A 25,864-nucleotide genomic window follows, 5' to 3' on the forward strand; every position below is an offset into this window, starting at 1 on the left:
TCCACTTTCAAAAGGGCCCAGTAAAAACCTCCCAAAGTTCAGAAACAGAGCACCATGCACGCTCTTGGACTCAGGTTCAGAGGCCATGAAATAACAGTGAAGGCACAGGAATGGGGAGAGAGAGGACGCTTCAAAGACAGTAAGGATCTGGCGCTCTGTGATTAACGTTGCGACGCTTCCCAAATGGCTGAGAGTCCAAGATTTGCAGAGGCATTTTTAAATGAATTCAGGCATTTTTCTGATGCAGAGGTAGTCAGATTCTGGTCAGGAAACCTCATCTGCCCCAACTTGCACGATCTGACCTAAGTCCAATTTCATCTGTTTGTATTGCTAAGACGGCTTTTGTTAAAGCAACTATATAAAAAACTCTCCTCTTGGAGCAAATGGTGCATATCTCATGTGAAATTTCACCAAGAACCATACCAGGCTGTGTTGGCTCAGGCCCAGCTGATAGCCACAGATCGCAGCAACAGTAGAAGCAGCAGCAGGGCTAAGAATTCTTTATCATGTCAAAGGCTGATTTGACAGGCAAACACTCCTCGGCTTCCAGAATTAAAGGGACACGAACATCTCATTTTAGACACAAAATTTAGATTTTGTGGGTTTCCTTTTTTTAAATAACAGAGGTGCGGGGAGGCATAAAATCTGACATACACAGAAAGGTCTCCATAAGTTTGTTTTTGTTTGAGTTAATACCGTTTTTTTTCTGGAGTTCAGCCTTTCCCTCCAGTGTCCTAGACCCTAATTATCATAGGCCTGTGGTAGGGAATTGAATTAGAAAATAAAACTGACTAGAAAGATAAATGAAACTGACTAACCTAGTTTTATTTTCCAAAGTGTGTGAAATTCCAACAACCAACCAACCAACCAACCAACCAAACAAAGCAAGCTTGGGATATTCCAAGGATCATAAGGGAGTTAAGTGCCTGCATCCTGATACTTTGAGAATCTGAGCTAAAAAAGGACAGAGGCTGCAAAGAAGATTTGCTTCAGACCATCCTTTCTGTCTAATAATCCTTCTTAAATTATGAGCTTTTTCTCTGCTCTGTGTTTGCACAGCACCCAGCACATTGGAGTCCTGGTCCAGCACTGGGGCTCCTAGGTGCTTTGGTAATAAGAATAATTAATAACTTTGCCATCACTGATATTATTGCCTCGGGGCCTGGATCTCGTCTCACTTTGCACAGGGTGTAACCTCCATTCACTTCAGTGGAATTACTCCTGATTTACACCAGTATAAGCGAGATCAGAACCAGGCCCTATTTTTCTATTAGCGTTTTAATTACTAGTCATTGAATATATCTCTATTCAGGGCCTATGTCGCCAAAGGCTGGACTTCCTTTTGCATGCAGAAAAACGGAAGGCCCGATGCTTGTGCCTGCGCTTTGCAGAACAGTTTGGCCATGACTATGTCCATAGCCTGAAGAGAGAGGTTTGCATCAGTCCAGTGCAGGCTCCAGTACTGGATGTGTTTGAGGCTCTGGACGGCTCATGGGAGCGGGCTGGCTAGAGGCCGGCTGGATGTATATACCTCATTTTAACTATACTCATTTCAAGCCAAGTCTCTTACTCAAGTGAATCTCCCAGTGATGCCCAAATCCAGGCAAGAGTGGCCTGGCCAAGCCACGGAAATGGGCAAAGTGCAGGGGCGTTCTGCTAGATCTGGGTGGGGGTATCGTCCACATAGGGGCAGGGGAGTCACTGTCCCTCCAGACTGCACCTTCCCTTGCCCAATGCTGGGTTACTGTCAGGTGGATCTACCTAGCCACAGAGTTACTGGTCACACTCCTGCCTGTCCACCCCCACTTCTCCACTGACATGCATTAGGCACACACACAACAGTTCTCTGTGATGTGCTTTCAGCAACACCCCCACCACCCAAAGCCAGGCAGTGGAACCTCACCAAGGGGGGGGGGGGAACAAGTCTTGCCTCAATGAGTCTTGCTAGACTGAGTCAGAGCGTCAGGATAAGCCCTTCGTTCTGCATAATACTCCTTGGCATGCATGTAGATCTCTATGCTTTACAGAAGAAGGCAAGTCTCAACAATCCAACTCTACGGATGGAGACAGTGAGGGCCGGTGATTTGCCCAAATTGTGCAGCAGGCCAGAGGCAAAGTCAAGAACAGAATCCACATTTCCTAAATATTGAGCTAATGTCCTATGTGCTCTTAATTTCACACCTGCCATTTGGATAGTGCTGTTGAATGCGGCAGTGCAGATTTGCTAAAATTATGTGAAAAGCTCAAATAACCACACTCAGAACGATCTCTGATGTCCCAGTATTAGCTGCAGGGCTAAGGGGGATGGGAGTGTGAGTGGAGAGAGCGCCTTTAAAACTTCCAGTTCTTTGGATTAGATTTACAGAACGAAAAAGTATTTATTGTGGGGCCGAGGCTACCCTGAACCTGAAGAGTGTGTATGATGGGGAAAAGAAGGCAGCATGATTCATTGGAGGGGAAGAGCAACACAACTTATCAGTTTCCGACAATTCCACTTACAGCTAAGAAAAATGGGCCATCTTCACAGGAATTATGTGTGACAGGAAAGGACAAACCATTCCCATCAAAAACACAACAACGGTTCAGATAACTCCCGCGAGGATCCACACACTGGAGCTTGATTCCACTCTTACGGCGGTGTCAAATTGGGACCCTCCTTGCAGGACAGTGGGGTGTGTAACTGTGACGGTGCAGGGACTCACCCCTGCGGTGCCTCCTACTGGTTGTCCTCGGGAATTAGCTCTTCCAGCCGTTGGAGCGCTGTCTGCAGGCCAGTGTCCCGCTGCCGCTTCTGGCCCCCATTTCCCTTCCAGGACCCCGGTGCCTCTTTTATCTGAGGTGCTGCCCCCCCGGCCGTAACTCCTCACAGCCTCAGGGCTCCGGAACCCCCACCTACTATCCCCACTTCGCCTCAGTCTTGGCTACTCCCCAGTCTCCATCTAGCCCCCATTCACTGGGGAAGACTGCAGTATAAGCCACTCATCACAGGCAAAGGGGTTTGAACTAGGGTTACCATACGTCCTCTTTTTCATGGACATGTCCGGCTTTTCGGCACTCAAACCCCCGTCCGGGGGAAATTGCCAAAAAGCCGAACATGTCCGGGAAAATACCGGCCGGGCACTTCCCCTCCCGCGGCAGCTCTGCTCCTCCCCTGACTCTTCAGCTCTGTTTAAGAGCCGAGCGCTACGGGCTTTGGGCAGCCCCCATGCCTCCGGACCCCAGCCGCCGGCCGGGCACTTCCCCTCCCGGGCTCTGGCGGCGCAGGGTCCAGAGGCATGGGGGCTGCCCGAAGCCGGTAGCGCTGGGGCAGCTCGGCTCTTAAACAGAGCCGAAGAGTCAGGGGAGGAGCAGAGCCTCCGGCCGCGGCGGCTCTGCTCCTCCCCGACTCTTCAGCTCTGTTTAAGAGCCGAGCGCTACGGGCTTTGGGCAGCCCCCATGCCTCCGGACCCTGCGGCGCCGGAGCCCAGGAGGGGAAGTGCCTGGCCGGGGGTGCAGGGTCCGGAGGCATAGGGGCTGCCCAAAGCCCGTAGCACTACCGGCTTCACGGTTTGCCGGGCAGCCTCCAGACCCTGCGCCCCCGGCTGGGCGCTTCCTCTCCCGGGCTCCAGCTGCGCTGGGGAAGCGCCGGCCAGGGGCGCAGGGTCTGGGGGCTGCCCAGCAAACCGTGAAGTTGGTAGCGCTGGGGCAGCCCTTTCCGCGTGGCTGGGAGTGGGAGGGCAGGGAAGGGGCAGAGTTGGGGCGGGGCTGGGGGTGGGGAAATGGGCGGGGCCAGGGCCCGTGGAGGGTCCCTTTTTTTATTGGTTAGATATGGTAACCCTAGTTTGGACCTGCTGCCTCTACCTACCCATGGGCTGCCTCCTGCAACCCAAGTGCCCCTTTGGCCTTACCCTAGGCCTGCAGTCTGGGGCTTTCCTAGGCCGGAGCTCCCCGGCTCCCTTGGCCTTTCCCCAACCCTGCTCCACTCTAGGCACTTAGGTAAGCTCTCTGCAGCCAGGCCCTTCTCTCCCTGAACGCAGAGAGAGTCTGTTGAGCTCCTGGCTCCCAGCCTTTTTATACAGGCCAGCTGTGCCCTGATTGGGGTGTGGCCCAGCTGTGGCCGCTTCCCCAATCAGCCCAGCTTTTAGAGCTACAGCCCTCTCCAGGGCTGCTTTGAAGCCCTTCCAGGCAGGAGCGGGTGTGCACCCCGCTACAGTAACACATACCACACAAAGAGCCAACTTTAAAAAAAAAAAAAAAAACCTCAAACAAATAAAGGAAAGCAAAGAGGCAAATGGGACCTCAACAGGAGAGCTCTGGAATACTGATTCTCTGTGCTCATATTTTATGGCTCTGTGCTATTGCAGGGGCAATTTTATTGAAACCGAAGCAACTAAATAAATAAATGAAAAATACCTGATTCCAGAGTGGGCAGAGGAGGGAAATATGAAAGCAAAATATAATAATGCAAGCCACAGAGAATGTGTGGCTCCCAGAAATGCTTGAAATCGTTCCTTAAAGCAAAGCTTCCATCTGGTTCTCCTATTCATTGTTTATTTGGCTAAAGCGAAATGTGAACCTCAGGGTCAAGAGCATTACATTCAAACTCCTCTCAAGTTAGCTGGTTCCTAAGCAGCGAGCAACAGCCTTCTGTTGTCATGTTAGCAACGATCAAGTCCTAAACCCAGAGAGATTTTTATCTCCTTCAGAGGGAAGGAAGAAGCTCTGACGCATCAAGGCACTTCAGGAGAAGCTGCCATTTGGAATTTACTTAGCAGTTATGGAACACCAGCCATTTATACCCAAACTAATAACTATCCCTTTAAGGAACGGATGGGGAAGTGGTTCAGTGGAAAGCCTGACCCAAAATCCAGCAGGTGAACACCACTGAACTGGGGGAAAGTTCAGATTTGCAGCCAGACCCAGCTCTAGTTCAGATAACATAAGAAGCCTCCTCAAAAGAAGAATGCACCGAAACCTGAATCAGATCATTTGGGAGTTTCATAAATATTTGGCTGCTGTAGTTTTTTCCTTACGTTTTGATTTTGCTCAGCCTCAGCAATTTCAGGAACCATCTGGGATTTAAATCTATTTAGTTTATCCCAGAGAAGTTTAAGAAATGACTTGTTGATGGTCTATAAGTACCTACAAGGGGAGGAGATTTCTGATAGTAGTCTGCTCTTTCGTGTAGCAGACAAAGGCAGAACAAGATCCAATGGCTGGAAGTTGAAGCTAGACAAATTTTAGACTAGAAATAAGGTGCATATTTTTAATATTGAGGGTAATTAACCATTGGAGCAACTTACCAAGGAACATGGTGGATTCTCCATCACTCGAAAACTCTTTAAATCTACCTTAGGTAATTATATAACCCCCATTAGTGTAGTGTGTGAGCACCTTGCAGTCTTAGCCGTATTTATCAACACAACCCTGGAAGATAGGAACATACTGTTATCCCCATTTTACAGATGAGGAACTGCAGAGCCTAAATGACTTAGGCACTTAGGAGTCTAGGGCTATGTCTACACTACAAGTGCTAGAGTGGCACAGTGCAGTTACACCACTGTAGACACTTGCTACAGCTACAGAAGGGGGCTTTTCATTGCTGTAGTAAATCCACCGCTTCAAGAAGCAGTAGCCAGGTTGATGGAAGAATTCTTCCATCGATCTAGTGGTGTCTACCCGGGGGCTTAGGTCGCTTAACTATGTCAGGAATATTGAATGTTTCACACCTCTGAGTGATGTAGCTAAGTTGGCCTAAGATTTCAGTGCAGACTAGGAATTAGTGTCATTGAAGTCAATAGGGTTTAGGATCCTAAGACTGGGGTTCACAAGAGGGACTCAGGAGTTCAACACTCAGTGCCTAACACTTAGGTGTGTGCACCGGGCTGGGAATCCAATAGGATGCAGGAGGAGATTTAAGCACCTAAGAATGGGATTCGCAGAAGCCAGCATTCTGAGCAGAGAGCCACCTAGGCTAGCCAGTGGGAAATGCCAAGGAGAAGGGTGTGGCCTAAAGGGACCACAAAGGGACTTAGATGCCTACGTCCAGGCCAAAGGGAGGTCCCCCATCTCTGCTCAGGATTTACAGCTATAAACCTTCTTCTGGAGTTAGGAGAAATTGTTGGGTGGAAACTGAGTTAAAGGATGACTGCCAAAAATATCGCGAGGGAGTGCTTTACTTATTCATTTAGCTATATTGGTGCCATGTTTTCCCATGTTGGTGCTGGGTTCCCTTGGTGCTGGGTTCCCTAATACAGTTTTCCCTGGTTTCATACACAGACTCAATGCTTGAGGGAGGGGAAGTATTGCCTGGTAAGGGGACCAAGGGAAGGTTGTTAGTTTTCTCAGGGTCCTAGGTACGGGGTCAAGCTGGTGTGTGGGTTAATTTTAAGAGGAACCACTAGACATTTGAACCCAGCCCCTGTTGCTCCCGACAACACTTGGCATTAGGGATACACATGTCACAAAATAAGCAGTTCTCCATTAGCAGTCATTCGCAGGTAAGGAGACAGGTGTTCAAAAAGCCCAGGAGTAGAAATGGGTATCTGATCTCAGTTATGCTGGTGTAACTTCATTGAAGTCAGTGGAGTTACTCTGGATTTACGCTGGCGTCACTGAGATCAGAATACAGCCCTGGGAGTGCAGCCACTAAACAATCAGTGTTGTATACAAGGTCTGACTGGCTGCCAGGCGACTGTATGTCACAACAATGTATAGGGCCTGTAGTAGGTCCTAGCCGGGGCTCGACCCTTCCGGGCAGGAGGGGAGCCACACCGACTCACTACTCTGGGAATAAGCAGTCAGTTAGTCCTGAAACTCCGGCTCTTTGGTGCAGAGTCGGAGCAACCACAGTTAAAGCTCAGGAGCCCAGGCCCTGGATCAGGGCGGGGCAAACACAGTTAGCTCAGACCCTTGCTTGCTGGGCTGAGCGGGAAAATAGTTCAGAGCCCAGGCCCTGGATCAGGGCGGGGCAAACACAGTTAGGTTCAGGTCCTTATGGCAGGGGCTGAGCGGGTAAATAGTTCAAAGCCCAGGCCCTGGATCAGGGCAGGGCAAACACAGTTAGGCTCAGGTCCTTATGGCAGGGGCTGAGCGGGTAAATAGTTCAAAGCCCAGGCCCTGGATCAGGGCGGGGCAAACACAGTTAGGCTCAGGCCCTTGTTGCAGGGGCTGAGCGAGCAAACAGTTCAAAGCCCAGGCCCTGGATCAGGGCGGGGCAAACACAGTTAAGCTCAGGCCCTTGTTTGCAGGGGCTGAGCGAGCAAATAGTTCAGAGGCCAGGCCCTGGATCAGGGCGGGGCAAACACAGTTAAGCTCAGGCCCTTGTTGCAGGGGCTGAGCGAGCAAACAGTTCAAAGCCCAGGCCCTGGATCAGGGCGGGGCAAACACAGTTAAGCTCAGGCCCTTGTTTGCAGGGGCTGAGCGAGCAAATAGTTCAGAGGCCAGGCCCTGGATCAGGGCGGGCCAACACAGGTAAGCTCAGGCCCTTGTTTGCAGGGGCTGAGCGAGCAAATAGTTCAGAGGCCAGGCCCTGGATCAGGGCGGGCCAACACAGGTAAGCTCAGGCCCTCGTTTGCAGGGGCTGAGCGAGCAAATAGTTCAAAGCCCACGCAAGGCACGCCTAGGCTTGCTGTAGCCGAGTGTCGGGTGAGGGGGATGCCTGCCACCCGTGAGTGGGGGTGGCAGGGGGGAACGCAGGCCCACCCACTCCACTGCGTTCCAGCCCGGGGCCCTAACAGCGGTTGCTGCCGCTGCTGGTCAGTGGGGTATCCAGACCGCAACACACTGACATAGGCTCACATTCAGTTGCAGCCGGACCGGGGTCGGCTATCCCCGGGCCACTTCCGTGATCCCCCTCAGATCCTACCTCGCTCGTCGCGCCGGGCTCAGGCCAGTCCACCTGCATGGGCTCCTCTGGGCCGGGGCTCGGTGGCAGGTCCGGTAGCTCTGCCGGGAAGTCAGGCCAACGGTCCCCAGGCGGCTCCTCTGGGTAGCAGCAGGGGCGGAGGGGTTCGGGTCCAGTCTCACCCTCAGGGTTAGTGGGGTCCGGTTCCCAGGGGTTCTCCCAGTGGCGGGCGTGAGCGGGCTCCGGCGGCTCCTCTTCGTAGCGGGCCCGGGGTAGCTCAGGCCAGCCAGGGTCCAAGCCCCGGTCTTCAACGGTCTCCTGGGCAGGAGCTCCCGGCCGCACGTCTACTCCCTGCGGTGGCTGGGCTCCAACTGAGCTCTGGCGGCCGGCCTTTATACTTCCTGTCCCGCCCCTTGACTTCCGGGGGGCGGGGACAGGCGGTGGTGGTCCCACCCACTCTGGTGCCGGCACGTGGGCTCCCTCTTCTGGACAGGAGGGGAGCCACACCGACTCACTACACACCCCCCCCCTTAAGACTGGCTCCCGCCTGTCGGGGCCAGGTCCTCCCATCTCCCCTATGCGGGATAGGAAGTCCGCATTCGTATGGTCCTTACCAGCTCGATGCTGGACCGTAAATGCGTAGGGTTGTAAAGCGAGGTACCACCGCATAATGTGGGCATTATTATCTTTCATCCGCATTAGCCACCGGAGGGGGGCGTGGTCTGTGACGAGGGTGAACGGGGCCCCGAGGAGGTAGAAGCGCAGGGCATCGCAGGCCCACTTCACCGCGAGGGCCTCTTTTTCCACCACGGCGTAATTCCTCTCACGGGGGAACAGCTTCCGGCTGAGATATACTACGGGGTGGTCCTTTCCCTCCACTTCTTGGGACAGGACTGCCCCTAATCCTACGCCAGAGGCGTCCGTCTGCAGGATGAATGGGCGTTTAAAGTCTGGGCTATAGAGAACCGGTTCCTGGCAGAGGCACTTCTGCAGTGTCCGGAAGGCCGCTTCACACTCGGGGGACCATCGTACCTGCCGGGGGCTGTCCTTCGTCAGAAGCCCAGTTAAGGGTGCTGCGATGGTCGCGAACTGGGGGATGAACCGTCTGTAATACCCGACGAGGCCCAGGAACTGCCGAACGTGCCGTTTGGTCGATGGGGTGGGACAGTCCAGGAGGGCCTGGACTTTCCCGACAAGGGGCTTGACCCGTCCGCCCCCGACGGTATAGCCGAGATAGTTGGTCTCTTGCCAGGCAATCCGGCACTTTTTGGGGTTGGCGGTCAGGCCCGCCTGTCTTAGGGACCTTAGGACCGCCGCAACCCGGGGCAGATGATCCTCCCAGCCGCGGCTATAGATGACCACGTCGTCTATGTACGCCGCCGCATAGTCCTGATGGGGCTGCAGAAGTTTGTCCATCAGCCGCTGGAAGGTGGCTGGGGCTCCATGGAGACCGAATGGCATCCGTGTGAATTGGTACAGCCCCGTTGGAGTGGCAAAGGCGGTCTTCTCTTTTGAGGTCTCCTCGAGGGGGATCTGCCAGTAGCCTTTGCTAAGATCCAAAGTGGTGATATACTGGGCCTCCCCCAGGCGGCCCAGTAACTCGTCTACACGGGGCATCGGGTAGGCGTCGAAGCGCGAGATGGCGTTTACCCTCCGAAAGTCAATGCAGAAGCGGCGGGTACCGTCCGGTTTGGGCACCAGGACCACCGGACTACGCCACTCGCTCTGCGACGGTTCGATGACGCCCAGAGCCAGCATGGCTCTTACTTCCTCCTCGACCGCACCCCGCATCCGATAGGGCAGGGGCCGGGTCGTTTCTCGAACCACCTTTCCCGGCTCGGTCTGGATGGAGTGTTTGACCAGGGACGTATGGCCCGGTACGGCCGTGAAGGTTCGCTTGAAGGTTTTCAGCAGGCAGTTAGTCTGTTTACATTGCTCTTCCGTGAGCGATTGTCCCAATTGGGGTGCCGGGGGGTCATCCGTCGAGGGTACCTGGGGTCCCAATTCCGGCTCGGGCGGGCATGGGTTGATTAAGAGGCCCTCCCGGTCCTGCCACCGTTTCAGCAAGTTGACGTGGTACCGCTGGGTTTCCTTCCGCTTGTCCGGTTGCCGCACCTCGTAGGTGACGGGACCGACCTTACGCACAACTTCGTAAGGTCCCTGCCACCGGGCTAACAATTTTGACTCACTGGACGGGAGGAGGAGTAGGACACGGTCTCCTGGTTGGAACTCCCGGACTTGGGCTCCCTGATCGTAGGTCCGTTTCTGCCGTTCCTGCGCTGTCTTTAAATTTTCGCGAGCCAGGGCTCCGGCCTGGGCAAGGTACTCCTGTAACTGGATGACATATTTCAGGAGGCCCTGGGCTGGGGACGCTGACTGTTCCCAGGTCTCCCTCATCAGGTCTAGGAGGCCCCGCGGTCTGCGTCCATACAGCAGCTCGAAAGGGGAGAATTTTGTTGAGGTCTGCGGGACTTCTCGGATGGCTAGCAATAAGGGTGGAAGGAATTGGTCCCAGTGGCGGAGGTCCTCTGCGGGGAATTTCCGCAACATGCTTTTCAAAGTGCGGTTAAACCGCTCCACCAACCCGTCCGTCTGTGGGTGGTACACGGACGTCCGGAGTTGTTTAATGCCTAAGAGGGCACATACCTGTCGCAACAATTGGGACGTGAAGTTCGTTCCTTGGTCGGTCAGCATTTCTCTAGGCAGTCCTACTCGGGCGAAGATTTTCAGCAATTCCCCCGCGATAGACCGGGCGGTAATGCTTCGTAGGGGGATAGCTTCGGGGAACCGAGAGGCATAGTCCACCAAGACCAGGATGTATTGAAACCCCGCGGCACTCTTCGGGAGGGGGCCCACGAGGTCCATGGCGACCCGTTCAAAGGGTGTCTCCATCACTGGCATGGGGACCAGGGGCGCCTTGGGGATCCCGGGCGGGGCGACCCTCTGACACTCTGGGCAGGAGGCGCAATATTCTTTCACCTCCTGAGAGATTCCTGGCCAAAAGAAGCGCGCCAGGATTCGAGCGAGGGTCTTCTCTCGCCCCAGGTGCCCGGCGGCTGGCACATCGTGGGCCAACTTCATTACCGCCCGCCGGTGACACAGGGGCACTAACAGTTGGGTTTGCGGCTCCTGGGTGCGGGGGTCACGGTCCAGGCGGTAGAGCCGGTCCCGGCGTAGCTCAAAATGGGGCCACAGGGTGGCCCGCTGGGGGTCCACAACACTCCCATCTACTGCCGCGAGCTGCTCGTAGAAGCGGCTAAGGGTGGGATCCTCTCGCTGGTCCCGACAGAAATCGGTATCGAAGCGGGGCTGAGGGGCCGGCTCTGGTGGCGGTCCCGCTGCGTCCGTGTCGTCTATCTCGGTCACCGGACCCTGCTCGGGGTCCTCTGAGGAGGGCCCCAACCGATCAGCCCCCAGGACCGGCGTGGACCGTAGGACTTCCTCAAAGGCCGGCCAGTCCCGACCGAGGATCACAGGATATGCAAGATGGGGAGCTACCCCAACCACCAGGTGTCGGGTGATCCCCGCGATGGTTAGGGGGACCCGGGCGCTGGGGTATGGTCGGACATCCCCATGGATGCATTGTAGATGAATAGATCCTAGGCGGGTCTCACCCGGCGGTACCAGGTCCTTACGGACCAACGTCTGACCACACCCTGAGTCGATCAAGGCCCGCGTCGTCCGTCCTCCGACGGCCGCCGGGATGGTCAGCTTGGGGTTCATGGCCGGCCTGGCTCGAGTGTGGCCCGCCCACACTTGCCCATAGCTGCAGTCCATCTCCGGACAGTCTCGCCGGAGGTGCCCCATCTTCCCACAACTGAAGCAGGGTCCGAGTTCCGGTCGTCTGCTCCGGGGGCCTTCTCGGCTTGGGCTCCGGGGGGGGGCTTCGCCGAGCCCTTGGGGGCCCCTGGCCCGGGGCCACTGGTCCGGTCCGAGGAGCCGGGTCTGCGTGCCGGGTCCGGATCTCGCGGCGGGGGTCGGGCCTCGGTGCGGGGTGTCGTGATCCGCTCGGGGCTTCCCCTTTCTTTTCGCCGCGGACTGGTTCGGGCCCGGGCCGGCGGAAGGTGGGCCCTACTGCATCTTCGGCGGCCAGGAAGTCCTCCATTAGTGACACTGCCTGGGCCAGCGTCGTCGGCCGGTGGCGAAGCACCCAGGCGCGCCCTCGGGAGGGTAGGGTGTGCACGAACTGTTCCAACACCACCTGCTCGGTTACCTCCTCCGCCGTCCGGGTGCCGGGCTGTAGCCACCGTCGGCAAGCTTCTTTCAGGGTTTGGGCCACCACCCGCGGTCGGGCCCCGGTGGGGTAAGTCTGGCCCCGAAACCTTTGTCGGAAAGTCTCGGGACTGACGTCGAGGGCGTCCAATATCGCGGCCTTCACCAGGTCGTAGTCCCGTGCTTCCTCAGCCGCCAATCCACGATAGGCCACCTGGGCCGCCCCCGTCAGGTAGGGGGCTAAGAGAGTAGCCCACTGGTCCCTGGGCCACCCGGCGACGAGGGCTACCCGCTCGAACGTGACCAGGAATGCCTCCGGGTCGTCGTCTGGGCTCATCTTAGTCAAGCGAAGGGGGGCAGCTAACCGCGGCATCTCCGCAGCCTCCCCTGCCGGCCCCGGTGTGGGGCGAGGGAGCGTGACCAGCAGCTGCTGCAGCTGGACTCCCAACTGCCGCACCAGCTGTTGCTGTTGCTCGAGCTGGGCTGTGTGCTGTTCCTGCTGCAACTGGAGTTGGGCGGCATCTCGCTGCTGTTGCTGTGCGAGCTGAGCGGCCTGCTGTTGCTGTTGCTGCTGCAGCTGGGCCGCCTGCTGCCGCTCCTGGCTCTCCGCGAGCAGCTGAAACAGCCGCTCCATATCCATTCCTTAGAATGGGGGGGGGGCAACGGCCACTCCCCCTCTAGCCCCTTCTCACAGGGGCAGGGGCTCGTGCCCCACGTTGGGCGCCAAATGTAGTAGGTCCTAGCCGGGGCTCGACCCTTCCGGGCAGGAGGGGAGCCACACCGACTCACTACTCTGGGAATAAGCAGTCAGTTAGTCCTGAAACTCCGGCTCTTTGGTGCAGAGTCGGAGCAACCACAGTTAAAGCTCAGGAGCCCAGGCCCTGGATCAGGGCGGGGCAAACACAGTTAGCTCAGACCCTTGCTTGCTGGGCTGAGCGGGAAAATAGTTCAGAGCCCAGGCCCTGGATCAGGGCGGGGCAAACACAGTTAGGTTCAGGTCCTTATGGCAGGGGCTGAGCGGGTAAATAGTTCAAAGCCCAGGCCCTGGATCAGGGCGGGGCAAACACAGTTAGGCTCAGGTCCTTATGGCAGGGGCTGAGCGGGTAAATAGTTCAAAGCCCAGGCCCTGGATCAGGGCGGGGCAAACACAGTTAGGCTCAGGCCCTTGTTGCAGGGGCTGAGCGAGCAAACAGTTCAAAGCCCAGGCCCTGGATCAGGGCGGGGCAAACACAGTTAAGCTCAGGCCCTTGTTTGCAGGGGCTGAGCGAGCAAATAGTTCAGAGGCCAGGCCCTGGATCAGGGCGGGGCAAACACAGTTAAGCTCAGGCCCTTGTTGCAGGGGCTGAGCGAGCAAACAGTTCAAAGCCCAGGCCCTGGATCAGGGCGGGGCAAACACAGGTAAGCTCAGGCCCTTGTTTGCAGGGGCTGAGCGAGCAAATAGTTCAGAGGCCAGGCCCTGGATCAGGGCGGGCCAACACAGGTAAGCTCAGGCCCTCGTTTGCAGGGGCTGAGCGAGCAAATAGTTCAAAGCCCACGCAAGGCACGCCTAGGCTTGCTGTAGCCGAGTGTCGGGTGAGGGGGATGCCTGCCACCCGTGAGTGGGGGTGGCAGGGGGGAACGCAGGCCCACCCACTCCACTGCGTTCCAGCCCGGGGCCCTAACAGCGGTTGCTGCCGCTGCTGGTCAGTGGGGTATCCAGACCGCAACACACTGACATAGGCTCACATTCAGTTGCAGCCGGACCGGGGTCGGCTATCCCCGGGCCACTTCCGTGATCCCCCTCAGATCCTACCTCGCTCGTCGCGCCGGGCTCAGGCCAGTCCACCTGCATGGGCTCCTCTGGGCCGGGGCTCGGTGGCAGGTCCGGTAGCTCTGCCGGGAAGTCAGGCCAACGGTCCCCAGGCGGCTCCTCTGGGTAGCAGCAGGGGCGGAGGGGTTCGGGTCCAGTCTCACCCTCAGGGTTAGTGGGGTCCGGTTCCCAGGGGTTCTCCCAGTGGCGGGCGTGAGCGGGCTCCGGCGGCTCCTCTTCGTAGCGGGCCCGGGGTAGCTCAGGCCAGCCAGGGTCCAAGCCCCGGTCTTCAACGGTCTCCTGGGCAGGAGCTCCCGGCCGCACGTCTACTCCCTGCGGTGGCTGGGCTCCAACTGAGCTCTGGCGGCCGGCCTTTATACTTCCTGTCCCGCCCCTTGACTTCCGGGGGGCGGGGACAGGCGGTGGTGGTCCCACCCACTCTGGTGCCGGCACGTGGGCTCCCTCTTCTGGACAGGAGGGGAGCCACACCGACTCACTACAGGGCCACATCCTCATCTGGTGAAAATTGGCATGGCTCAGTGGAAATCAATGAGGCGATGCTGATTTGCATCGGCCGAGGAGCTGACCCATACACAGGAAAGGGGTACATTTAATGAATTACCCAGAAAAAGACAGTGAAGTTGTTTTCTCTATTTTTTCACACATCTCTTCAGATTTTAAAGATACTCCGGGCTCTAGTTCTGATATTATGAGAGATCAGCCATCTGTTTTGGAGTCACTAAAGTCCTTTTAATTAAAGAAATCAGCATTTGCTGCCTGTAATTAAGTTCTGGTGTTCCTTCTGCCTCGCAGTAGAAAGGAAGCCTGGTGCATTCCCGTTTTGGCCATATGCCCCGATGCACAATTCGAATGTTATTTCTATGGTGATCTCACACTGGCTAACCAAATGGTGCTATTATTACTGTAAACACCTTGGAACAGGACGCTTCTGGGATATCGACTTAGCAATCGCACTTGGCACATCTAGGGAGCCTTTCACCCAGGGAGCAGAGGACATAGGGCCCGATTCTCCTATTGTGCTGTCGGAGCTTTGGGAGTTCCTTCTGACATACACCGGGGTGAGAGAGGGGAGAATCAGGATGATTGGGCGAGATTCACCATGATGCAAACTGCACTCCCCACCAGCAGTGAGACCCCGCTGCCCTCCGAAGGGGACTTGCAATGCTGCTGCCACTGTCACTCTCTAGATGGTGATTTTCAGTTTCAGTGGGTGGCTGGAGCTTCATAGGCACCTCACAGGCAGAGGATGCCATGAAAGAGGCACTGAAGCAGCAGCATATCTCCTGGTGCCCTTACCCACATCCCTTCACTGCCCAGCACCTCCCTGAAGAAGGGAAGGTTTGGCCACATTCCACCACTGCAGCTCTCTTCCATATCTGTCACTGAGGCCCTGCTGCTGGGTTCATGCTGGTAGGAGCCGGAGTAAATCGTGTTCATTCATCAGCGAAAGCAGACCTAGCTCCAGTGCGTGAGCCAGGGGCCAAATCCAACCCTCCATATTGAGAGGAACCTTCCATGAATTTCAGTGGTGTTTGCCCGAAAGACAGCCAGACAGAGCCCTGAGCCCCATTTTAAAGAGAAACTAAGCTCCTGCCCCCAGGCAAATTGAACCAATCGGAGTATTTCCACTGACTCAGGGAGCCTTTAGACACAGAGAAGTAGAGTGACAAGTCCAAGCTAACGCAGGCAATTGATTACAAAGAAGGGAAAATAACCAAGGGGTCCTGAGTCCTCCTCTCCAGTGTTCTAACCAGTCAACCACACTACTTCCTGATTTCGTAGTGATGATGTTTCTATGAGAGGTCCTGTACATTTGTTGTTATTCTATTATTTTTAACAGGTGACATTTCACAGGGCCACAGCTTTAGCTGAGGGGAAATTCATCTGACTGCCCCAGTGAGGGAACATCTCTCTTACCAGCGCTGCACTGTAAAGCCAGCCTGGCACGGGAAGAGGTTTATAAGAGAATTGCTAATGCAGAGATTTCCTCTTGCTTCCAAAGAATGCATTTCTCAGGGTGTCTACACTGCAATTAGTCACCTCCTGCTGGCCAGTGCCAGCTGACTCGGGTTCCTGGGGCTCAGGCTAAGGGATTATTTAATTGTGGTGTAGATATTTGGGCTCAGGCTGGAGCTGGGGCTCTAGAACCCTGTGAGGTGGGACCATGCGTGGAATCTGGCAACCTATGATTAGAGCTGTTGCATTGAGAAGCTGGAATATTCACTTTGGCCTCTGCTGGAAGCATAAAGGAATAGTTCGTGTCTCCTCTCAGCAGGCAGGAAGTATCCTGCTACAGCATGAGCTTCCTGTTCAGCAGCCTAGAGAGGGATCTGAATGCATCCTGAGCAGACGGCATGGAAGGGAACCCAGAGAGCCAGTTGCCTGCAGACAAATGATGAAAAGGGGAGTGAAATAGATCCAGGAACCCATTCCAGACCTGAGCCCAGACACTCCCTATGTCGCCAACTGGTTTATATGATAATGAGAGCAATTCACGAGCCAAATTAAGGGCAACATCTCGTCTCTGATGCTCCATGGCGTTGCTCCACTTTTAAGATGATGCAATTCCATTGATTCAAAGGGATTCTGAGCTTGATCCTCCCCTCCCCTCCCCCTCCCCGCCCCATTACAGCAGTTTTAGACTGATGTAATACCACTGTTTGGAGTTACAGTAACATAAAACTGGAGTTGTGGAGTGGTGAAAATGGAAACAATATAAAGCCCAGCACTGGGACCCAAGAGACCTGGATTCTGGTCCTGCCTTTGCCACTGGTTTTCATAGATCATAAAGGTCCCTTCTGGCTTTAAAATCATCTAGTTTGACATCTAGTACATTGACCATAGAACTTTGCGGAGGGCATGTCCACATGGAGACTTACCATGCAGCAAGCTGGGGTGTACATCTACAGTGTCCCGGTGTGGGCCCTGCTGCTGTGCACTGGATACACCCCAGCTTGCTGTGCAGTAAGTCTCCATGTAGACATGCTCTGAGTGATTCTTGCATGAAGCTCATATCTTACGGTTGAACTAGAGCATATTTTTTAGAAAGAGACACCCTATTTTGACTTAAAGACTTCCACCACGTCCCTAGGTAAGCTGTAACCCTTATTGTTAAAACATTTGCATTTTATTTCTAGCCTGAGTTTATCCAATTTCTGCTTCCAACTGCTGGATTTTGCACAAGTCCCTAGTTTGGTCCTGTGCAAGTCACTACTGCTCAGTGCCTCACTTTCTCCATCAATACAACAGGGATAATAATGTTTATCTAAGGACCAGAACCTCAGCTGATATAAATCAGCATATTAAACTCAATGGAGTGATGCTGATTTGCAGCAGCTAAGAATTTGCCGGGATGTATTTTTAATGGGCTCCTCGCCATAGCAACTCACAGAGGGGTCTGTGAGGCTTAATTCACTGGGGTTTGCAATATGCACTGCAGAGCTATTGAAAAGGAGAGTATCAGAGAGGTAGCCGTGTTAGTCTGGGTCTGTAAAAAGCAACAGAGAGTCCTGTGGCACCTTTAAGACTAACAGATGTATTGGAGCATAAGCTTTCGTGGGTGAATGCCCACTTCCTCGGATGCATGGGAGAGTGTTATCAGTGTGAGAGTTGACCCTCACTATGCCCTGGTCACCTGGGTGTGCAGTAGCAAGCAGACATTGGACTGGCCTAACTGGAGCTCCTGCTACAGCTGATTCAGGCCCATGTCTGGGTAGCTTCAGGAGTGCACGCTTGACACCCAAATTCAGTTGAAAGGGCCACTGCTGTGACACCTGACTAGGCAATGATAACAAAGGAGCAGTTCTTTATGCAAAGAACTCTCTTCCTTCTTTCCCTCCCCGTCCCCATGCTCTGCTCCTTCCAGACCTTTACAGATCTGCGTTAGGGGGTTATGAAGTGAATCTTCTGGTCTTGCTTCCACCATGCATGGAAAATAAAGAGCAATGCAGGGAGATACATAGTGCTGTCCCGCTGATTAGCTCCTGCTCTCTCCACAACGGGAACGCCTGCCTTGCTAGCTCGGCGGGCACGTGGCAAGGAAAACAAAAATCTCCAGGAACAAGAAAGCCACCAGGATGACGAGGAGCAGAGCAAGCGCCACCCTGATGGAGCGTTCCTTGGGCTGCAAGCAGGGCCAAAAGGCAAGCCAAGCCTCGTTTCTCCCCATCCCTCCCCAGCGGGACTGTCAGTTTATTCCCTTCCCCAGCCAGATACTACTGGTTTGCTTATTTCCAGTGATGTATGACAGCTGGGAATGCTCATATATCCAGCGGGCAGGCTCATTTATACAGGGTTTGAAAAATAGATGGGGTATGAAGTGCAATTTGGTGTTGTAGCATAGCTCTGTCCCAGTTGGGGTGTCAGGGCATGTGATTAAAACCCTTTTATGGGAAATCGATATTTCACTCATTATAACGTTCATTCTCCCACCTAAAAAACATCAAGATGGACTTGTAAGATGGTGCACTACACACACACACACACAGAGGTTTGTCCATTAGGAAGCCCAGTCCCCTCAGCATTTAATTCCATTTCCTAAGCAGATACACAGGTAAATAAACAGTAACAGGATTCTTTCCTAATAGGCTAGTATAAGCCTGGAGCAGGCATGCACTAAGCCCACTAACTGTAAGATGTAACGTCTCCCACTAGAAATATTGGCCCAGATCCTCAGTGAGATCCTGGCCCAGGAGAGCCCAGAGCAGCTCAGGAGAAGGGGTTCAGAGTTGGCCATTGGATTCCCCAGATTCTGGCCCTGCTGTGTGCCAGGCTGGTCCCTTAGGGTAACTTAGAGCAGCCCGAGGATTGCTTTGAATTACACCAACTGTCAATGGTCTCAGGGCTTATGTGACAGCTGTGCTTCACAGGAGAACAGGGTCGTCCCCTATGTCATAGCAGGGATGGAGTCTCTTGACTACTGAAGAATCTTGGTGAATGAGGAAGGTTCCCCCAATGGCTGGTTAAACTGGGTTTGTGGGCAGAATGTGTGGGCGGCGTGGCAGGACGTGGCTCCACCACACTCCAGGAGCTGGGGTTTTATTAATAACAGTAAATCCTTTCGAAATTTACCGAGGCCTTTTTCATCTGAGAGGTTGTTTTACTTCCCATACGGTGATCCGTTAGTATTGAAACCATAGCAACAGAGTGGATTGTACTGCTAAAAATGGGGTGGAAGCAACAATCATCATCTGTGCATGGGCCTATAAAGCTGGCTTGTCTCAGTTCTTGCAAAGACAAAAGATGTTTAGGTTTGAAGTGTTTGTATGTGTGGCAGGGGCAGGAACACCCTCTGTGTCCTTGGACATCTCCCTTAATCTCTCTGTCTCAGTCTCATTTTCTGTAAAATGGGCTCTGGGCTGAACCCTCCAGCCATTCCTCGGGCAAAACTCTCATTGATTTTCATCCCAACCAGCCCAGCTGGAAACTCAAACTGCAAAAGCAGCCTTAAAATTCCCACCGGCATCTCTGCCCCCACCCCGAATCTCATGCTCCAATTCAGTGACATTTTCACTTGAACTGAAAATGCTGTGCAATTGTGCACTCCATGGACTGCTGGGTATAGAGCATGCATACGGCATGTTGACACAAGGACTGCTGGTTTAACTCAGCTTGGAACGTTGGGTTCTAAATGGCTTGTGCAATTATACTGTTTTTCTATGAAAAATGGCCTTTAAGTTTAAACCTTTTAAAAAAATCCATGAAGAAGATTGAGGAACAGCAAATTTGAGGGTGTAAAGAAGTTGGCAGTGCCCCTTATAAGAGTATTATAGTATAAACAGCACATGAGAGAGTTCGAGTACCCATAAAACCAGCTACTATTTACACACGGATCAATGCCTTCACTTTACATTGAGCTGGTGATGTGGGAGGAAAAAAGGTGATTCACTAATGTTTTTGTAAATAAAAGTGACATATTAAACAGATTATTGTTATTTATTATTTGTATCATGGCCGTGCGTAGGAGACCCAGTGGATTCTCCAAGATTTTTAAACCTAGACTGGATGTTTTTCTAAAAGATTGAAGGAATTACTTCAAGGAAGTTCTCTGGCCTGTGTTATACAGGAAGTCAGACTAGGTGATCACAGTGGTACTTTGTGGCTTTATAATCTATGAATCATGGACCAGGAGACCAGTGTTCTAGAGGCTGCAAACACAGAACAAAAGATGGCCTGGACCTCAGAGAGTTTACTTATTACATATGAATCATGAAAACTGAGATGGCTGCTGGGCATTTATGAAAATGGCAAGTCCCCACAATGGAATGAATTTTAGTAGGGACCCTTATTTGTCCTGGAAAGTATGCTATATGTTATTCCGCTGTCTAAAGTACTCCGGCCACAGGACACCAACCACACAAAATGAATAGTCAAAGTTGATCAGCAACTAGAGATGGCCTAAAAAACCCAAACATGGTGGTGGTGGGAGGAGAGAGAGCGGATATCACATTTGTTTGGATTTTTTTCCTGATTTTCTTTCAAAATTTGGAATCTCAAAGCTCAAAACATTTCCACCAGTTTAATAGTAGTTTGAAAATGGGGGGAAATGTTTGTGATTCTGTTTTAATTTAATTCCTGTGGGGTTTTTTTAATTTCAGATTTCTGCAAAGTTTCAAAACTCAAAGAACTTTGACCAGCATTGTGAATAACCCATACTTGGAGAATTATGTTTCGATGTAACTAGTTGGTGAAAATATATGAGCTGTACCCAATCGACTCAGAGGAAATCCAGATGAGTGAATGAGCCTCTACACCCTGTGGGACGAGTGGGATCAGAAAAGGAATCTTTGTACACAAATGGGCAGCTAGGCAGTTATTTCTGGACAATCTACTTCACAGAGAAAGTAGCTGGAAGAGTAGGGACTGGACTAAACAGCTACAGATAACCAACTCTGACCTAAATCTTATCAGATGTTGATCTGTGCTGTGCTATCTTCCAACTGCCCATATGTTGAATCAGTCTCGCTGTTGCAATGTCTTTACAAAAAATAAATGTGATCAAGCAAAGGCATCCATAAAAGAAATAAGAACGAAACAGTGTGTCAGATTTCCAGTGGAGGCTAACACTGCCCCAAAATAAATGATTCTCTGTAGGACATTCTTCAGGCAAACTCTATCTTAACATTTATGCCCCGGGGGAAAAAAAATCTTCCAATCACCGTGATAAGGAGACAACCAACCTTTCTCTCATCTGTCATTGTCATCATATGGGGAAGCAAGGGTTTATGGACCAATCCTCAGGTTTAAACATCCCTAGAGAATTTACCTCATGGACTCGCTTGCACGTCATGTGCATTGCTGGGGGCAGAGTTGTTTCCTGGGGTTTGGACAGGGATGGAAACTAGAAGCTGCTCTGAGGTGAGCTGCATTAGAGAGTTGGGCTATGGCTCAGACATTCGGGGGTTGGAAGGGAGCACCAAGGTGGGTCGCATGGGCTGGAATGGATGTGGGAAGCTGTCTGATTCGAATGCAGGGGGACAAGGGCTGGGATAGTAGATTGGGACAGGAAGCCTATGGGAAGGCGATGGAAACTGAGACTGGGAGTTGGGGAGGGGGAACTGTGACTGGCTGGTTAAGAAGACTGGAAATGGGAAGGGGAGACTGGGACAGAGAGTCTGGAGGGGAGAGAGTAAGACTTGCTGAGCAAGGAGACTGGGACTATAATGATAAGCATGGAGAGTGAAGACTGGCACTAGGTGAGAAGAATAGGACTGGGACAAGGAGTGGGGAAGATACTGGGACAGGTTGGAAGGGATGCAGCAGAAGGCAAGAATGGGCGGAAGAGTTTGTGCCCACTACAGCGCACTCCCCTGCAGGGCCTGGGTTGGAACCCAAGGTTCCTGAATGTCACCTTTCCTCTGCTCTCAGCAAGTGTCTGTGAAACCCAGTGGCAGAGGGTCTCATTCGCCTCCAGTGCTGGTCCACAGAGAGGATGACAGCCTATACTGCTATCAGTTAAATCCATTGGATTAAGTAGCAGAGGTCTATGTGATGGATCTAAAGGTTCCAACCCTGCTGATGTCCCACGGGAGTGTCAGAGTGATGCCACATGGTGAAATTTCTGTTTTTTTTTTAGTTTTCTTTTTTAAAACCCTGCATAAAAATAGCTACATAAAAAGAACATCATGTTGTGCATCTGCATTATGATACAGTCAGTAATTGCACCCGTACATACTGTTTTCTCCACAGTTCACTCGTTGTGGGTTTTTCTTGTGAGCACAAGGGCTTGTCTGCTGTGTGTGACAAGTGGAGGCTTGTTGTAAGGGCAAGTGTTTGCTCTGGTGTCCTCAGAAACTATATTTTCCCCATTGCCCCACTACAGTGCAGCAAGCAGTGTGTCTACCTGCCGTCCTCCAACCCAAAGGTGCAGGGGTAATGGAACCATTTGTTTAATGGCAGTGCTGGGAGCCATTGAACCAAACCCTGTATATAAGTGAAACCACTTCAAGCCAGGGGGTGCGGCAGCACCCCCAGCACCCCTAGTTCCAGCACCTCTGCAAAGGCGTCTGCATTTTGGTAGCGCAAAGGTTCCCATCTGTGAGCACATACTTTTGGGATCATGAGTGGTGTGATATAAATGCAAAAGATTATTCTGTTCATCAGCAATAACAGAAATTCCTTGCTGCATTAACTGAGGTCACCCAGTGGCAAAAGCCCTCAGTGCCCTGTGCATGTCCCTGGATTTCCACTCAGGTGTCTCGGGTGCTGCTGTGGAAGAAGCCAATTGCCACTGCCTCTCATCATGTAGGCAGCTTTTCAAGAGTGCATGTGTCTGCCCCTTGGAGCACTCTGCACGATGGGGGGGAGAGTGCCTCTCCCCCAGACCAAGGAAGACGAGGAGCTTCCTCTGCCCAGACAAACCCTGCTCTGAGAGAAGGCAAGGGATTGGGATGGGACTCATTAAATTCAAGAGCCCTCTCAAGGGCTGGGGTAATTTCACATTCAATTACTGTAGCTGGGAAACAAGGAGATAAGCTTGCTGTACAGGTGCTTGAAAGGGTTCTGAGATCCTCCAGGTGCATGGGCTGTTTGCCTCCCACCCCCATCTCTGAGCAAATAAAATGTCAAGGGGGCAGACTAACCTGAAGAAACCTTGCCATGCTCCCTCCAACCCCTTCATTCCGAATGCACTCCCTGGATTGCAGGTGGTAATTAAAGCAGCGAGGGACCATTGATGCTGGCGTCTGAAATATTAAGTTGTTTAAAGCAGCTGTGAGTGTTCCCAAGGAGCGTGGGAGGTGGGGGGATGATGGCGCCCCTGTAATTTCAAGGTCTTTGCTTCATCCACTTAACAGCAACAAAACCTGTGCAGGCATATTAAGGATTCTGACAATTTATTGGCTACTCAGCTATCAGAACCTGGCTAATTACTCAACCTCTCACCTCTTTGTTGTCTGGAAACATTTGTTAGCAATTAAGCACATCTATCTAATTTCCCCCAGTTTGCTGGAATAAACACATTATGTTTTCCAGGTTTGAAGAGAACAACGGCCATCTGATTAGTGGTCCCTCACCCCTCGAATTTAAGATTTGCTAGCTTGGTATTGTCATCCTGTTTCTAGATGCTTATGGAGCCATGCTGCTTTCCAGCACAAATGGGATGTGTGTGTGGGGGGGAGGGTTATTGACCCATTCACACCCATGGCCTTGTGGATTAATGTTAAGCAGGTGGCCTGCTTTTTAGAAGAGTTAAACCCAAAAGCAGCCCTTTCTCCTGGGCTCTCCAGGGGAACACTGCTATTGGGATCCTTTAGTACTCTTGGATCAGAAGTATTTGAACTAATTTGCATGTGCATTTCGGAACTGTAGCTCTTTGCATGCGGCTTTTAATAAGCACCACAAAAAACAGATCAGAAACGGTCCTTCATACCATTGCAGATCTAACAAGTGATGGCAAGATACTTGATGCAGTCATATGTCAGAAATCCAACATACTGCAGAAAGCTAACGCCTTTCTGACTAGCTCCCTCCTTTTCCCCCTCACACTGCATGTTCATAACGCCCATTGGTGTCGTTGGAAATTGTGCACCAATAGCTAGCTAGCTAGTGCATGAGTAGTGAATCAAAGTCATGGGGCACAAGCATTGTTTGTTTTCATACTGGACACCTGTTGCTGACTGAGTGGTGAGTGACTCACAATGTGTAGCCACTACAAACAGAATGCACTGCAGGGTGTCTGATACTGGGGCATAACTTTTATCTCATTCAAGTGTGTAAAGAGACACTGACTAACAAGAGTCACAGTTCAGTGGAATGCTGGGGATCTGTGGGGCCAAGTAACAAGCAGTGTATCCTCTCTAGAGGCCTTTCGAAAAGGTGATGGGGTTGTACATGTGAGTAAATACATAGGTAGATGTGAGTTCACAGGCATGTGTATGTGCATACATGAGTTTCCATGTGTATATGTGTGTTCATCAGTATGTGTGTGAATGTGTGTCTACAGGTGGGCATGCATATTCATCTACCTGTGTGTTTGCATACTGCACCTGCATGTGAGCATTCAAAGTATGGGCACTTTTAGATGTATCCTTCTGATTTTCTAAGTCTGCTGCCTTTCAAAGTTATGTTGGTAGCAGAAGGCTGATTATGGGTGAAGAGCCAGTGACATGGCCGATGGTGTAATGATTCCAAAAGAGATATCTACACAAAGAGAGTTGTGATCTGACTTCTCTGCAGTGCTGCATAGCTTTTAGAGATCACGGACCCTAGAACTGCAGTAACATCTGCACATGGTCAATCCCTCTCGTGATGTTCAAAGAGAGATCATATGTTTCTTGAGACTAGGGTCATGTCCTTCAGTGCAGCAGGATTGGACCCTAATATATGGCAATCAGTGGGGACTGGAGATCTATTCCTAGCTAGCCACATGTTGCCAAGTAAAGTCATAGTGGTATCTCAGAAGTCAATATGGTAATGAAGAGAAACACTTGATAGGGCTTGATTTTGCTTCCAACTTTGAGGAGACAAATTTGTACCCAGAAATAATTTTGTCTGCAATTTTTATGCCTGCAATGTATTCCTGGTATAACTGGTGGGACTTAGACATCTCTCCCATATTTCCCTGTGATAAAATCACAGTGCTAAGATTTTGATCTCAGAACAATCCAGCCTTGAAAATTTGTCATGAAAATGTTACCACCCAAGCACAAAATTTGCAAACCAGCTCATTACCAGGGTAACTGAAAAAACTCTAAAGGTATTTTATCCACCCATCAAAAATGAGTAGGACAACAGAATTGTGCAATCACATTATAATTCTGGACAAGTTTGATTTGGCATTATTTATCCCAAAAGGATATAACCCACCCAATGCAAAGGTCATTATGGAAAGGGTCTTGTGAGTTTTCTTGGAATTGATTCAAGCAGGAGGTATTTTTTCTTCCTTGAATGGCATCTTGAATAGAGCCATCCTCACGTCTTGAGGAACTGGATTTCAGGAAAATAAAAGGAGAGAAAATCATGCTTATTGATTTGGGTCCTCAATGCCTAGAGCTCAACCAGCTGTTTCTATGTTATTCATATTTATTGAGTTTTTGAGTCTCCTTGAGGGTGACAAGATCAAAACTTGCTGAATGAAAGAAAGATACTGCAGCCATCAACGGAGTTAGAAAATCAGATTCCAAAACACTAGCCAAGAGTAACATAGATGTGGTGCTTCTTTCATGACAATTACCCAGTTGTCTTTACAAAATGCAATTGCTCTAGGATTCCTGAGCATGTCAGAGATACACCCTTGGGCCCACCACTATTCCTAATTCACAGTTTAACTCAAGAAAGTCAAAGAATCAGCTCAGCGTCACCTCAACAAGAAACAAAGGCCCAGCCTCCACGGGACTTTGCATGAGTGTAAAGATCCACCCACATTAGTCCAGTTTCAGGACTGGGCCCAAACCTTGGATTTCACTGTGGCCTAGAATTATGCACACAGCTATGTGCACACCTTTGTACACCTGATTTTTGTGTACAATGCTGTGCTAACAGGTTCTTTGCACCCACAGGATTGCGCATGAAGTCACACT

At 51.9% G+C, this 25,864-nt stretch overlaps 1 protein-coding gene across 5 annotated transcripts in view; it reads right to left on the reverse strand.

The window, feature by feature from the left end:
• RALY (RALY heterogeneous nuclear ribonucleoprotein) overlaps nucleotides 1–25,864 on the reverse strand; it is a 281,278-nt gene that overhangs the window by 91,821 nt on the left and 163,593 nt on the right. For 2 of the 5 annotated variants that reach the window (XM_054046430.1, XM_054046433.1), the window contains exon 1: nucleotides 22,928–23,000. The exons of 2 other annotated variants lie outside the window; for them this stretch is intronic. In XM_054046430.1, coding sequence (XP_053902405.1) covers nucleotides 22,928–22,945 — 18 coding nt within the window. In that variant the 5' untranslated portion in view covers nucleotides 22,946–23,000. Of the gene's footprint in view, nucleotides 1–22,927; nucleotides 23,001–25,864 lie in introns of those variants that run through there. One more of the 5 variants, XM_054046434.1, reaches the window with a different exon arrangement.

This window comes from Malaclemys terrapin, chromosome 12, assembly GCF_027887155.1.
Source record: "Malaclemys terrapin pileata isolate rMalTer1 chromosome 12, rMalTer1.hap1, whole genome shotgun sequence".
In the NCBI taxonomy this organism is placed as follows: domain Eukaryota; kingdom Metazoa; phylum Chordata; order Testudines; family Emydidae; genus Malaclemys; species Malaclemys terrapin.